This window comes from Mycteria americana, chromosome 3 (assembly GCF_035582795.1).
Source record: "Mycteria americana isolate JAX WOST 10 ecotype Jacksonville Zoo and Gardens chromosome 3, USCA_MyAme_1.0, whole genome shotgun sequence".
NCBI lineage: Eukaryota > Metazoa > Chordata > Aves > Ciconiiformes > Ciconiidae > Mycteria > Mycteria americana.
In genome coordinates, this window is record NC_134367.1 from 30,589,143 (window position 1) to 30,603,205 (window position 14,063).

General features: G+C 34.7%; 1 protein-coding gene across 1 annotated transcript in view; it reads right to left on the reverse strand.

Annotated features, from left to right (window-relative positions):
• The window catches only part of EYS (eyes shut homolog), a 951,425-nt gene that overhangs the window by 247,757 nt on the left and 689,605 nt on the right, over positions 1-14,063 (reverse strand). Inside the window, exon 36 of the mRNA XM_075497152.1 lies at positions 13,656-13,768. Within this exon, the coding sequence (XP_075353267.1) occupies positions 13,656-13,768 (113 nt within the window). The remainder of the gene's footprint in view (positions 1-13,655; positions 13,769-14,063) is intronic.

The window sequence follows — 14,063 nt, forward strand, 5'->3', positions numbered from 1 at the left end:
ATAAACTAAGAGTATGTTGTATTGAAATTATCAGGTTGTCAGCCTGTTTGGGAGTAAAATTTGAGTAAGTTGATATTTTGCATCTATTGATCCTAACAGCATTTGGCTATACTGAACACTACCTGAACCCAAATGCTATGTCATTGGAGATTTAAGTACCTGGTTATGATTTGGGACAAGGCAATAGAGTTCCCAAAAGTCATTGATCTTTTCAACTACAAAACAAGTTTCAAAGCAAGAGATGAAGAGAAACCTGAGGCAAAACTGAGAGAATATTCTCAATGTCAGAGTCAGTGAATACTTCTCATTGTTACTTTCAAATTGCACTACATTTTTCTGCCATTCTTTCTTCAGTAACTTTAAGTCATGAAGGGCACCTATATTTAAAGCATTGATATTAGCAATTTAACAGGGTCATTATCTCAAAGCAGGTCAGATGTAAGGATATTAGCCAAATCCTCATCATCATATCAACAAAACAAATTTTTAATGAAAGCTATTACCTGAACACAATCAGGAGGTTAAAAGATATAAGAGATTACTTTGTTGTGCTTAACTTCTTAATTTTTTTTAATTTACTTTCTTGGTTTCCTTGTGAAAAATTTAGACAACTCATTTAGAGTTCGAGATTCAAAATGTATAAACTTTAGATTTAAATAATGAAAATAAAACCATGGCAAACCTTGTGCTTTGCCATTTGCAAAGGGCTTAGCAGGGCTTAGGAGGTACAAATATACCTTTTTTAGTAAAAAATAGTAAGTTCCTTCAATTACTCAAATTTGATGAAAACTTGACAAAGGCTTAATTATATGACCATATTGCCAAATTAGAGAACTTACTTTACTCTGTTTATATTAGAAATTTATTCTGAAGGAAAAAGAAATTATTTACTGTAAATAAAATTAATCTCACTTGCAACTAGAACCATCTTGCCACTTAAGAGTTCTGAACTCTGGTGAATTTCTTTCATATACTTTAATTCAGTCAAGAATATTTTATATCTTCTGGTTTATGAAATGGATTTTATAATTAGTAAATGTTGGAAGCCAGTTATTGATGTCACACTTGTGTTTATAGTGCCCAGAAACTGAAGCGATCTAATTACTTCCCTTCATTTTCATACAATACTTACTCAATTTTATAACATCAGTGAAATATGTTAGGCAGTTAGTTCTAAGAAATTACTGCATTTTCAGTTGGTTAATGTCATTTGGCCTTCAGCCTTGCTCCTTACAGATGTAAAAATTTCATATTACATCTTGTTATTTAAATAAGGAATTTTTTTGATGGTTAAGAAATGCCAACTCAGACTTTTATGTCAACTAGGACCTTGTATGAGTACTAGTAGTGCTGCATCTTCTTCTCCTATCTACCTCAATTTTAGAGTGGGTGGAGAGAGGAAAAAGGGGGAAATCTGGCTTCAGAAAGCTGGTCTGGAGCATGTATATCTCAACAAGTTCTTGCACAGCATAGAGGCAGGTGTTTTTTTGAAGTTCAGTTCATTTATGTTCATGTCCTCTTTTTGAAACTGCTTGCAATTTTAACAGGTCAGAGTTTTATGAGCTGAAATCTTTCCTTTTCCCCATGCATAGATAAATTACTTAAGATTTCTACTATTGCTGTGACCAACCACTGCTTTCTTTAAACTTTCGAGCTTCAAAAGAAATCCTCAAACCCATAACTAATATTATTTCTAGAAATTTACCAATGACTTGAGAAAGATGTGAGTAGGAGCTGAAGGAGAAGACACAAAACCCAAACTTATCTTTATACTATACGTGTGATTTTGAGTGAATTGTCAAAAATATACATGAATACCTGCTGCACAAAGCAGTGATTTCTGTATACTCTGAACATCTACACATAGAATTTGATATTCCGAGAGCCACTTTCTTTTTGTAACCATTTTAAAGTTTACACATATATTCTGAATTGCTTATGCTTCTGGTTTCTGCTTTTCATCTGTCAGTTTTTTTGAAGAAAAAAAAAAAAAGGATTTTTTGTTCTCACAAATAAATCAAGATCTGTCTTTACTTTTAGGTTAAATTTCTGAAGCATTTTCTCTTTACCCAAGAGCTGCAATTTCACTTGTAGGAGAAGGAAGGAGAAGGAAAGGATACAACAGGATTTAAAGCTGTTCTTTTTCTGAATAGTTTCTTCAACAAAGATCAATAGCTTATTTTTTTAAATGTTATACTAGTGTTTCAAGGCTGCAGGGGGCACTGATGCACTGTATATCTACAGAACTGCAGAGCAAGAGTCAGACAGGATAAGATTAAACAGTCCTTCAGGTTACAGATACAGAAAAACCAGATAAACTATTTATAATCAATTTAGTTTTTGAGAAATTAGGTAATTGTAAAATATTTATATGAATTTTGGAGGGGAATTAATGTTTCTTTTACTGGTAAATATATTTGTTTTTCTGCTGCAATCAAGTAGTTGTAGGGATAAGACTGTTTTCTTAACTTTATAACCAAGGTCCCTTGAAGGATGATATATCTTTCTAGTATTGTATTACTTAATATTACAGCATTAAACAAACAATCCCCATTCCCTGTAGAAAATAAAATTTTGCTTAGCAGCTCCCCAGAGAAGCCCATTTATTGGCTATTGAAAATAACTTGTTTATACATTAATCAGCCAATACAGATACTGATTCACAGACTCATTCAAGTAAGAATGTATTACAGGAAGAAATAATTATATGTTTTAAGAAATAATTATATATTTTATCAGTTTATTCAATAGTTTCTATTTTAGGACCTAAGAATGATGGCATCTAAGATGTAGGGATTTCCTCATAAGAATGTATGACAATTTATCACTTCGGAACATATGGTAGACATGCAATCATGCCTGCATCATCTATTTTACATTCAGTACTACTTATTTATACTTTAATTCCTTTATACACATACATCAGAGTTTCATCTCTTCTGTTTACCTCAGATCTTCATATTTCCTGCAGTTACAACTAGCCTAGTAAGTTATAGCTGTCTAAAGAATCCTTTCTAGAAAGACACACAGTCTAATTTTAACACAGCAACACATAAAGAAGCCACCGCTTCAATTGGTAGTTTGTACCAATTATAATCATCATTATTGTTACAGCTTTTTTGGTTTATTACCAATTCAGATGTTCTGGTTACAGCTTTCAGCCATTGGTTCTAACATGCTGGCCTCTGCTGAGCTAAAGAAACCTCCTCCGTGTCCAGTGTTTCTCCTCATTAAACATATGTGCTATCTTCATATACACTATAATAACTTCAGTCATATTTTAGGAAAAAAACAGAGACTGAATTCCTAAAGTATCTTTCTGCATACCTTTTTTAAAAAAAATATCAACAATTTCTTTGAGGATTTTTAAACTATACCGTTCATCTTTTGTACTTTTTAGGTACTGCTCCAGTGCACACCAGTACACAATTAAATACAGTACAACTAATGTCACAATCAATAGTGTACACAGAAATGAAATTGTCTTCCTACTTTCTTGTTCAGACACACAGAAATCACATTTATCATTTTGCTCCAGAAGCTTACATTGAGTTGCTTGTCTACATTAACTAAAAATAACTCCTCAGGACGTTGTTCTTCCTTTGGGGTTTGGCCAGTTTAAAGAAGAACTTCAAATATGAAGTGTTGTACGAAATTAATTTTAAAAAATGTTACTACATATTTCCTTTTTTCAGGCTTTCCTTTTCTTGTAATAAAAAGTATTTGCAATAAAATAAAATTCCTCTAAAAGTGCTCAAACATTGCAGGTTTTATTATGAAGTTAATTGCATATTAATAGATCAAATTTTGACTTATAGGTGCACAATACCTATCACTACAATGGACATCTTTCGGATACAATATAATATAAAGGACTTTTTTAAAAAAAACTGGTTTTAAAACCTGGATTCTTTAATAATTTTTAGATCTGAAATGGACAGTTGTTATTAAAAGTGCTTTGCCAAAGAGAAGCTCAAACCATCTTTTTAATTGTAAAAAATGTTCAAAATCTTTTTTAAAAAGTGGAATATTATTTGTGATTAATTTTATTTTCTGTAAAACCACACAAGGTTTTATGATGTTGTTGATAGTTTCACTTTTAGCTTTGTTAAATGAGATTTTTACAAACCCACAAATACTTTAGAAGTGATGAAGTCCTGTGGTCTATTCACTGACACAATGAAGGACAGAGAATGGATGCCAGCAGAGAGCTGCTAGACAGAATAAAACTGAACTTCCAAACTTTTCTCTTGACGTTCTGGCTGTTAGCAGTTGAAGGCAACTCTTATGATTTCTTATTACTTCTGTATCAAATTCAAAAGTGAATCTCAAAGATGACAAAAGTCAAAGAGAAAGTATTATACTGATTCAAGCTTCCAGTAGGCAAATTATTCCTTTCAGTATGACTCTCATTCTTACTTATTCTATCTAATATGCCTCTCTTCACAATACAGTCTGGTATAGTAACAGGAGCAACTGTATCTCCATTACGAAGCGCTCTCTGCACATAACTTGGAAGTCATGGAAACCTGCTCCAAAGTTTAATTATTTGTGAGTATATAACAAAACATTTTTTTCCTCTATTTCTAGATTGCTGTAATTGGAATGACATCAAATGCTAGCACTAAAGTTAAGTGTGACTGTAGTCCAATAAGGAACTGTAGTCCAATAAAGAAAGCATGCAAGGTAATTTCTTTTACTATTCAATTGTTTTTAGACAATTCCTCCTGTTATATACTTGACTTTTCTGAACCACTGCTCATAATAAATTTAAGACTAGATATATAAGGAAATATTCTTAAAGCAGAATTCTGTCAAACCATCTATGCACCCATCTGGAAGTTTTAGACAGGCAGAACAAAATTGAGATTATTTTTGCTATTCTAAGGGAGTAGAAGAAGAGGATTTTATTATTCACATACCTGTCTGGCTAGAAGCCCAAGTGATTATTTCAGGAAGCTACTGAACCATACCACTTGATGTCTTGTGTCACTAAGATAATTTTTCTTAAGCATTAAGGTAAGTTTCCAAAGAGTACTGCAATGGCTGTGACACATGATATTATTAATGCTCTGAAAAATATATGTAGTGAAGTTTTAAGAACTTTGGAAAATGGCTTTAAATTTAGTTTTTATTTTGTGAATCTGCTCCAGTTTTGTAGGAAAGTTGGGATGTTCTCAACCCAATCCTCTTTTTTTAATTCTAGCAAACCCCTTCTATTTTCATGTTTATAATATTATTTTGTTTTTAGGGGAAGCTGTGCTGAAATCCAAAATGAAAAAGTTACATTAATTAATGAGAAAATTAGTCTTTCTCATAAATCTTAAAGAAGTATTTTCTTGATACGAATTTTTTTCATGGTTTTACATTTCAAAAGCTAATCATTCTTGTTTGGATGACAGAATTTCTAGGGAGTATAAATACTTGAAGCAATTTGGCAGAAGGTAATGAACACTGTCGTTAACCTAGAGCAACCCAAAATGTGACAATCTGTAGGTTTCCTGGAACTACAATCTTTGATGTAAAGCAAAAAAGGGGTCCTCCTCATTCGCTGGAGCTAAAAATATACAGCTGAAATCCTACACCTCTCCACTTATCAGATTACCATACAATCCACAGGTAAGAAAGGCTGAAAGACTGCAAAAAGGTTTTTAAGCTATCTTGGCAGCCTTCTAATTCTGATCACTCTTGACGCTGAAGAAGCTCCAAGTACAGGGAATTCACCCTGTTGTCCTTTAGCCTGTAGTGCCTCCCAGAATTTCTGAACCACCCCATGCTGGTCCACTGAGCCCTGTCACATCCTTAAGTCTCTTATCTCCTATGTAAGAACATGTGATGTGTGATGATCTACTGAACAGGCACCTGATAGGCAATCTCTCTCATTTCCAGATTTTAAGAATGTGCTGTGGATGGATACAGTGACTTTATACACTAATCACAGTGGTTTATGGGGCTTTGAATCTACCACTCAATGTAAAGAGGCCAAAGCAAATATAGATTTTTTTTTTTTGTAACAGAAGTCTTTAACACATATTTCTCCTTCCTAAAGTATTTATGTAACAAATTCAGTTCTATACTATGAGTGTTCTGATTAAAGCTTAGCATTGAATTTACTGATGTATAAAGGGATCAATTTATATGCAATGGTTAAGTATTTGGGGTGAAAGAAGCTTTATAAATTCCATTAATAAATTTAGTAATCATATAAAGTAAGAATCACCAGTAACTGGAGATCTTCAATATTATATCACTGCACTAAAATAGATACAAAAGTGTGACAGGAGTGCAAAATAGCATTTCTCCAGCACTGGAACCTTTTCTTTAGCACATGAAACAAATACATTATAAAATAATGAAATACACATGAACAGTAGTAGAAAGACAATTTCATTAAAAAACCTGTGAGTCTTATTCACAACAAAATTTCCTTTCTGTGCAACTGTGTCAGAGTGTTTTCCAAAATTTTTAATTGAGATATTATTTATTTGCAGTAACACACTGCCTTAGACTTATGCATTGGCATGCACACATTGACATATATACTTGGCAAATGGCTCCTTGATAAAAACAGAAGAAAAAAATGCATGGTATCCTTTAAGTCTTGTCTTATTAGTTTCCATGCAGGTACCTGGCAATTCCAGCAGAAATCGAGATCTCATTACAATTGTTACCGACACTCTAACAGACAGTGACTGCTGCAGAATTCTGTTGACAGACTTAAGAAACAATCCTCTGTTGGTATAATGCACATGCTCAAAGTTACAGAAGGGTAAGTAAGGTCAAGATAAACATCACCAAAAATTATTATGAATCTTTTAGAAATAGAGAGTTGCCCAAAGAAAGATTGGTGTTAGTTTTGTGGTATGCTGATGAGAGGCAACCTTTTCCAGAAATAGGGAGAGAAATGTAATATTTACAAACACACATTATCTCACCTGCATATATTTGACACACAGATTTGTCTAATATCCATCACAAACAATTTCCACAGAATACTTCAAAAGATTGAGCTAAAGGCCTACACAACAATTTACAGTGATTTTGAGGATTTATAACAGTAGGAAAGATTAGATCTGTCACTTCTTTCTTTTTTTTTTTTCTTTTTCAACATTGAAGTCTGTATCACTGAAAAGTCATCAGCTGAACAGGAACGCTTAAAGAGGAAGAAAAGGTAACAGAAAAATACCCAGAATTCATGTACACGCACAGAACAGAAAGGAAATTGCACAGGACAGCAAAACTCACAAAGGAAAAGAAAACATTGCAAACAAATGTTGTAAAAGATGAGGGAAATCAAAAATAGCAAATCAAGCAAAGAGGATTAAAGTATATAAAAGCAACTCGGGCACTGGAAAAGGAGGAAGGGGCCATTATAAACACACAGAAAAGGTTATCAGCCAGCAAAAGCAATAGATGAGAGAGAAAAAAGTAACAAAATAAATGCATAAAGAAGAAGAAATGCTTGTTATCACTCTCTATGTTAAAATTACGCAGAATTGTTATTAACATAATTTCAAGCATCATATATGTGGTGAATACAAATGAATGAGATTTCTGAAGCTTTATCTTCAGTTCTGTACTTCAGAAACATTTAGTCCAATCTCTATGTTAATCACAGAAAACCTGTTAAATAAATAAAACTAAGTAGCATCAGTATTGTTCATTTAATCATTTTCTTCTACAGTATTGAGGAGCACCATATATTCTTTTTTTTTTGCTGTTTCAGAATTAAGCACATAACTCCAAACTGTTAATGAAAAAATATGAACATAACTACCTATGCTGAGATGTAAGAATATAACTTAAAGTCTGAATAATCTCTCTTTTACATATAACAGAAGCTCAATGCTTCTCATAGGATCTTGCATTTATTCATAAACTAAGATGTAAGTAGACAGAAGAGCTTAAGTTTGGAACTATGTGATTTCCCCTTCAGGTGTAAGCCAGTGTGTACATTTGATTGAATTTAAGTTTTTCAGCTCAGGTGGATTCATATGAAGAAACTCTTTAACCTTACCTGAGTCTTGTACGGACTCTTACGATGAACTCTAACATACTGTATACACCACCATAAGCTCTCATCCTTTACCAGGTGTGGAATGGTAACTCTTTGACTTTCACAACGAGCTGAAAAATAACTTTCAACAGGCCCAACTTTCCACTTTCCAAAGTATGCAGTTCATTCCAAAGACAGAAATCAACCCCCTCAGATGTCTGGTGTCAGATGCTCCGAATTGTGATGTTTTATAATATTCTTAAAAAGCAGGAAGTTCCACGGAGGAAGAGACACGCTGAGAAATTGCACAGGAGACTGAACTTCACAAAGCTCTTAGGGGTCTGTTGGGATCTTTGTAAAAGTATCACAGAAAACTACAGAATGGAAAGGGGAGTACTCACACATAAGGAAGGGGATTTACAGCTTGTAGGAAAGTGGATAAGTGGGGGGAAAGTGGAACTGAGGGCTTACTGAAAACATGTAGAGATCTCCAAAATGTACTGCATAGCTCCTGAGAAAATTGCCATGCATTAGGAAACCCATCAGTCCTCTTGATGGAATGGAACTTGGGTAATGCACATTCAAGAGCCTCTTTCCTAAATGCAAATAGCAATCAGAGTCTTTGCTGAAATGAAGCTCAGTTTCAGCCTGGAAAAAACATCTTAAGATAAATTAACAGCAAAATAAAATCTTAAAAAAAATCAACCAAAAATCTGTCCAATGGGCAGTAATGAAGAACTCAGCTTATTAGCTCCTGTCTGTGAGTGCAAATCAGCCTTGTACATTTGCATTCATCAGGAAGACTCCTCTTAGAAAAACAGCAAACAGTATTTTTCTGTTTCCCAGTAAGGAATTTTTTTAAAACAGAACAAATCACGGCTTGGATAGATATATGTGTATGCATATGCATATACGTATGCATATGTATATGTATATATTTTATATATGTGCCTGTGTTTGGAACCTTTGAATCTACTACATGCAGTAAACTCTTACAGGAATATAAAGCAGTCCTAGCTCCCAGACACTAAAACAGAAGTGAGCTGCAGTAAACACCGGCTTTTAATACTGGGACTCAAAGCTTCATTTATATCTGTCTTCTGTACTCTACCTGAAAGTGATAGTAATTTTTCCTGCAAATCTATTCCAGTAACATTTTCTGAAACACTTACAGAAGCTTTATATTGCATTAACACATTGCAAGTATCTTACTTGCTTCAGAAGAAGGAAAAAATAAAAAAGATTTCATTTCTTAACAGATCTCATCAGAGATCCGTTATTTCCAATTGTCTCTTCTACTACTGTTGGCCATTATATAATCTCTTTCAAAATTGCCTATATATTCATAGTTCTGAGACAGGAATAGTTTAAACAATCTTAACATAAACTTTGACAAGATTTAGACAAGTATATAGCCTAGCATAATTCTAGAAAACTACCTATTGGAGGCTGACCTTTACTAATTGATACGATTCTATTATAACCTTTCCTGAAAGCAAAAGCTGCATAGCTCAGAGGACTTTTATGGCTGCAAATCTGCTCTCAGAGAGTCAAGCTTAAATTAATTCTCCTGTCCATACCATTATTCTGCCATTTTCTATTCCACTTTGGTTACATCTTGTGGCAGGAAGCTCTGATGAGCCCTCAGTGCAATACATCCCTCCCAGCTGTTCTCTCCTCCCTATGGTATCATGTGTTGTAGTGTATCTATGAACTCCAGGCTTAAACAGTGATGCATGTGATTAGCAGAAGGTCTGGGCCATGACCCTACAGATTAACTGAGTTAAAGCCTCACACTTGAAACCTCAGTGCTTCTGAGCAGCACAGAAATCCTGCATCTTTCAGAATGATCAGGGTTATTGCAAGTTTTAAGGTTTTTGATCTTATCCAACTGCCCAGTGCTGCCTTTACCAATCAAGCTCTTGAATTTAAGCAGAATTTAGTACCTGCTTCCAAAATTAGGCAATTTCCATGTTGCCCCTGTCTCCCATTTAGTTCTACCAACTTAAAATAATTCTCCCTCCTTTGCATTGTATGACATTTGTATTACAAAATATGAATGCTAAAGAAACAAATAGCATTCTTGCCCTATATATTTAGAGCGTTTTAGACAGCAGATAGTCAGGTACGTATGCCAGTGAAATTGATCTTATGGCTTCATTTTTTACATGTCTTAATTCTCAAAAAATTTTAAACAATAACCTAAATTGCATTGATCTCTGAGATAAGCAACGTGGAGTATAATAATATCCTATGAAAGATACTGACTTGTCCTGAAGTAGTGATGCCAATAGTTTTGAAAAGGTTAATGAACTGTACCTAAAATTTGTTTTTGAAGGCTCTCTATATTCCTTGCACATATTAGCTCATCCTTTTAGTATTTTAAAATTCAAACAGATCCAGTTAAAAAAATGGCAGAACACCAGAACACATTTGAGTAAATTTCAAACCTATTAGAAATTCATAACTTTAAAATTTACTCACAAGCCCATACACTTTAAGAAGTTTCTGCATGTCTCCCTTTGGCTGACCTACATCACAATAAAGAAGTAATCCACGCCGCTGGGGCACCAAGAAGTAAAAACCCCAGCAGGGTAACTGAATGCCACTGGAGTATGGCTAAATATGCAAAAGCAGGGGCATTCAAAAGGATTAAAAATATAAAACCAGGTGATGATAGGTAGAAGGTCAACTAAAGAAAAATTACAACAGCCAGAACAGAAATACTTAGTGCCACTGGATGATAAATACAGGGGTGTTCTTACAGGAAGAAATTGCATTGCTTTGTCTGCCACAGGGTAGAGTACTCTGTTACTGCCAGGCAGCTGCAACTGTAGCAATATTGCATCAAGCGAACCATATGAATTCTGTAAACACAATGTAAGTACACCAGGCTTTCTAGCATTCAGCAGCTACTCATATTTGCAACATAAATAATCCATTATTGCCCTATTTAAGGAACTTTCTTCAAGCACTTTCTCCTTTCTTCTCAAATGTCTCTTCCCAAGAAGCCTGTCTTGCAAAAACAGAACGGCAGCTGGGCTTCCTGGACACCTTCTGGGAATCAGAAATTATATGTAAGGATTGATGACTGTCAGGATGCATGTGAGTTATACCTAAAGTGAAGAGCAAAGGACGATGCAAGCTGCCATGTGTGGGCAGATACGAAATTCATGTGCCACAGGGCAGTGAATGAGTATGAACGCTTGCCAGGCTTCCCTGCAGCCCACTCCTATGGGACAACCATGCCACCAAGGGAAATACAGACTAATTTCAATTCTGGTTCCCAGCTTTTCACAGACAGGAATAGCTGTGATTTGGACCAGGACAGAGCCAGCTCTGTTTGGACTGCATGTGCCTGGACACTGTTAGGCTCATCTGCAGCATTCTGGAACAAGCAAGGAGGGAAAAGGAACACATGTTGTCCAGGATAGAGGACTGAGGAGGCCCAACATCCTTCCAGCATCCTTTTATGTATAAGACGATTTCCACGGTTCGTCTATACAAACTATCATGTCATTTTACTCATCTAATCAGTTACATATACACAGTAAGTATTTGCAAGAAACAGCCCTAGACTGTAATCACTGAGTTCTGATTCAAATAAAGCAATCTTTAATATCTATATTATACCATATCAGCCATATTTCTATGCTAATTGACTAACTATGAAGGGAAGTACCAGAATCAATACAAAATGCAATAAATTGTGGCATATAATCCTATAAATTATAATATAATAGATAATGTAGCATTCTAAATTAAACAATTTTAAAAAGGAACAAAGCTGAATTTACTTATAAGCCTCCTCCTTCCTGTGTATATCCCTCTATATGTTATATACACAGAATGGACAAAGCAGATCTTATTCGCCTTTTGGTTCTTGAAGGCTCTTGGTTCCGAAATGAATGGTTATATAAATTACTCAATAGAAAAAACTGAAAAAAGAATGGTGTCAAAAAGCCCAAGCATGTAGACACCTATCTCAGAGAAAGTATTATTTTGGAGAATGAAAGAAAGCACAAAAGATGATAACAGTCCTGATTTTAAAGTTATGCCTCTCTAGTATAAAAAACAGTGCTACATCTTGCCCCCTTTTGGGGCACCAAAGCTGTTATGCCTGTGCAAAATGGAGAACAATTTCCTAATCTAGTAACCAGAGGAGACACCTGAGATGGTTTACGATTTTTTTCCAATGATTATTTAATTTCTAATATATAAATGTCCTTGAAGTCAATATTTTTTTTTCCTAAGTTAATACCTGAATTAAAGGCATGAAGTAGCTTCCTCACTCGCTTTCATCTCCATGAATTTCTGTTCTTCACAGAGGCATAGTTCCACAGACAAAGAGTATGTGCCCCCATTTTGGAGGAGACCACAGTTCTAGCTAGGAAAAAACTCTGTGCAGAAAGGCAAGAGTGGAGCCATCACTTCTTTCTTAGCTGGGGTTTGTCGCAACAGAGGCCAGAGTTCTGTATTTTGTGCAGGATTTACACCCACAACTGTTTGTTAAATGCACTTAGAGAACATCTTCCAAACAAAATGCCTTGGGAAACTCAAAGGGTATGAAGATTTATTTCTTCGTCAAGTTTGGACAAGGAGATGACACTGAGCTGCTCTTCTAAATAAAAATGGTGGCAGGTCTGTGCAGGTGTAACAAGCTGAAATTTATGTTCAGAATAAGTTTTCCTGGCAAAAGCTTAGATGCCTAGGACTTGAGGCAGGTGGTTGATTAAATGATGAGTTTGATGTTTACACTGCTTTCATTACTTTGAGTGTGATGTGTGTAAGTTCATTAAGGGGCTAAGGGTAGAAGCAAGTGCAGAGTCCAGATCTCATGGATCTTTAATTAATTATCTAGTCAGTTACCACTAGCTTTCTAACATACTGTTTAAACGAGCACACAAACATCAACTAAACTATTCGTAAATTTTAGGGGAAAAAATTAAAGCCATATGTAAAAAGGCTTATGCAAAATTCTCCAGGGATATAGGACATATGTCCTATGACTAAAATCACACTCTGTTCTGGAAGACTTCATGATCTACAAATGCAATTCACCTCTACTTTCTTTTGTTTTCCACTTTTCCACATTCAAACATTTTATATGCCAGAACAGAATCCTAATCTACACCATTGTTTCTGTATAGCCTTTTATTTCAGACAATGCATGACCAATAGCAATGTGAATATGCAAAAATGAAACCAAGGGGGGGGGTTAGGTATTCAGAAACAATGCTTTCCAGCATTTTTCACAATTTCATATAGAGTAAGTGTAGCAGCAAGTCATCAGTATTTGTTACAAGATTAATGGAAATCCTAAAACCATGAGCAGAAACACAACCAGCACATCACTCCGCTCCCCGCTCCTGTATTTTGTTGCAGATTATCTTGCTTAGTACGCTGTGTTTCAGCATTCATTGGGTGAAAACTCACTCTATATAAGCTGTCAAGCTTAATTGAACTACTCTGCAAAAAGCATCTTACATAAAGAAAAGGCTTCAGAAGCATAAAAGAAAGTACAATGTCCATCTATATAATCAATTTTTTTCTGTAACCATTGTTGAAATTATCTAAAAAGGTCACCCTATTTAAGGAAGAAAGCAAAATCAACACAAACAGTTTCTTCTGATTTGAAAAGGCACAGAGGGTAGTTTACCTGCAATTGTCAACATTATTTCTTCCCACAGCATTAGAGAAGTTGAAAGGTCCCACATTATTGATTTTTATGACTTGTATACAGCCAGTGAAATTGTAGACAGGTCCAGGTATCTACAAAGGAGAAAATGCAGACAGTTCTTTTGCTTATTGTCATTGCGATGAGTTTTAAAAATAATTAAGTTTCTGCAAAAGATTTGTAACATAATTTAACCCTACTCCTGAAGAACCCTCCTGGTGTCCATTTTTTCTCTAATGTGACTATTGAATATTTGAATGTGAAAAGAAATTACAGCAAGATAAGCAGTAGAGACTTAAAAATAAACTCACAGAGTTTTGGACATACAGACAGCACCACAGGTATAGTGAGACACCAGCAAAAAGTGGACTTCTCTAATCAGGTATTTAT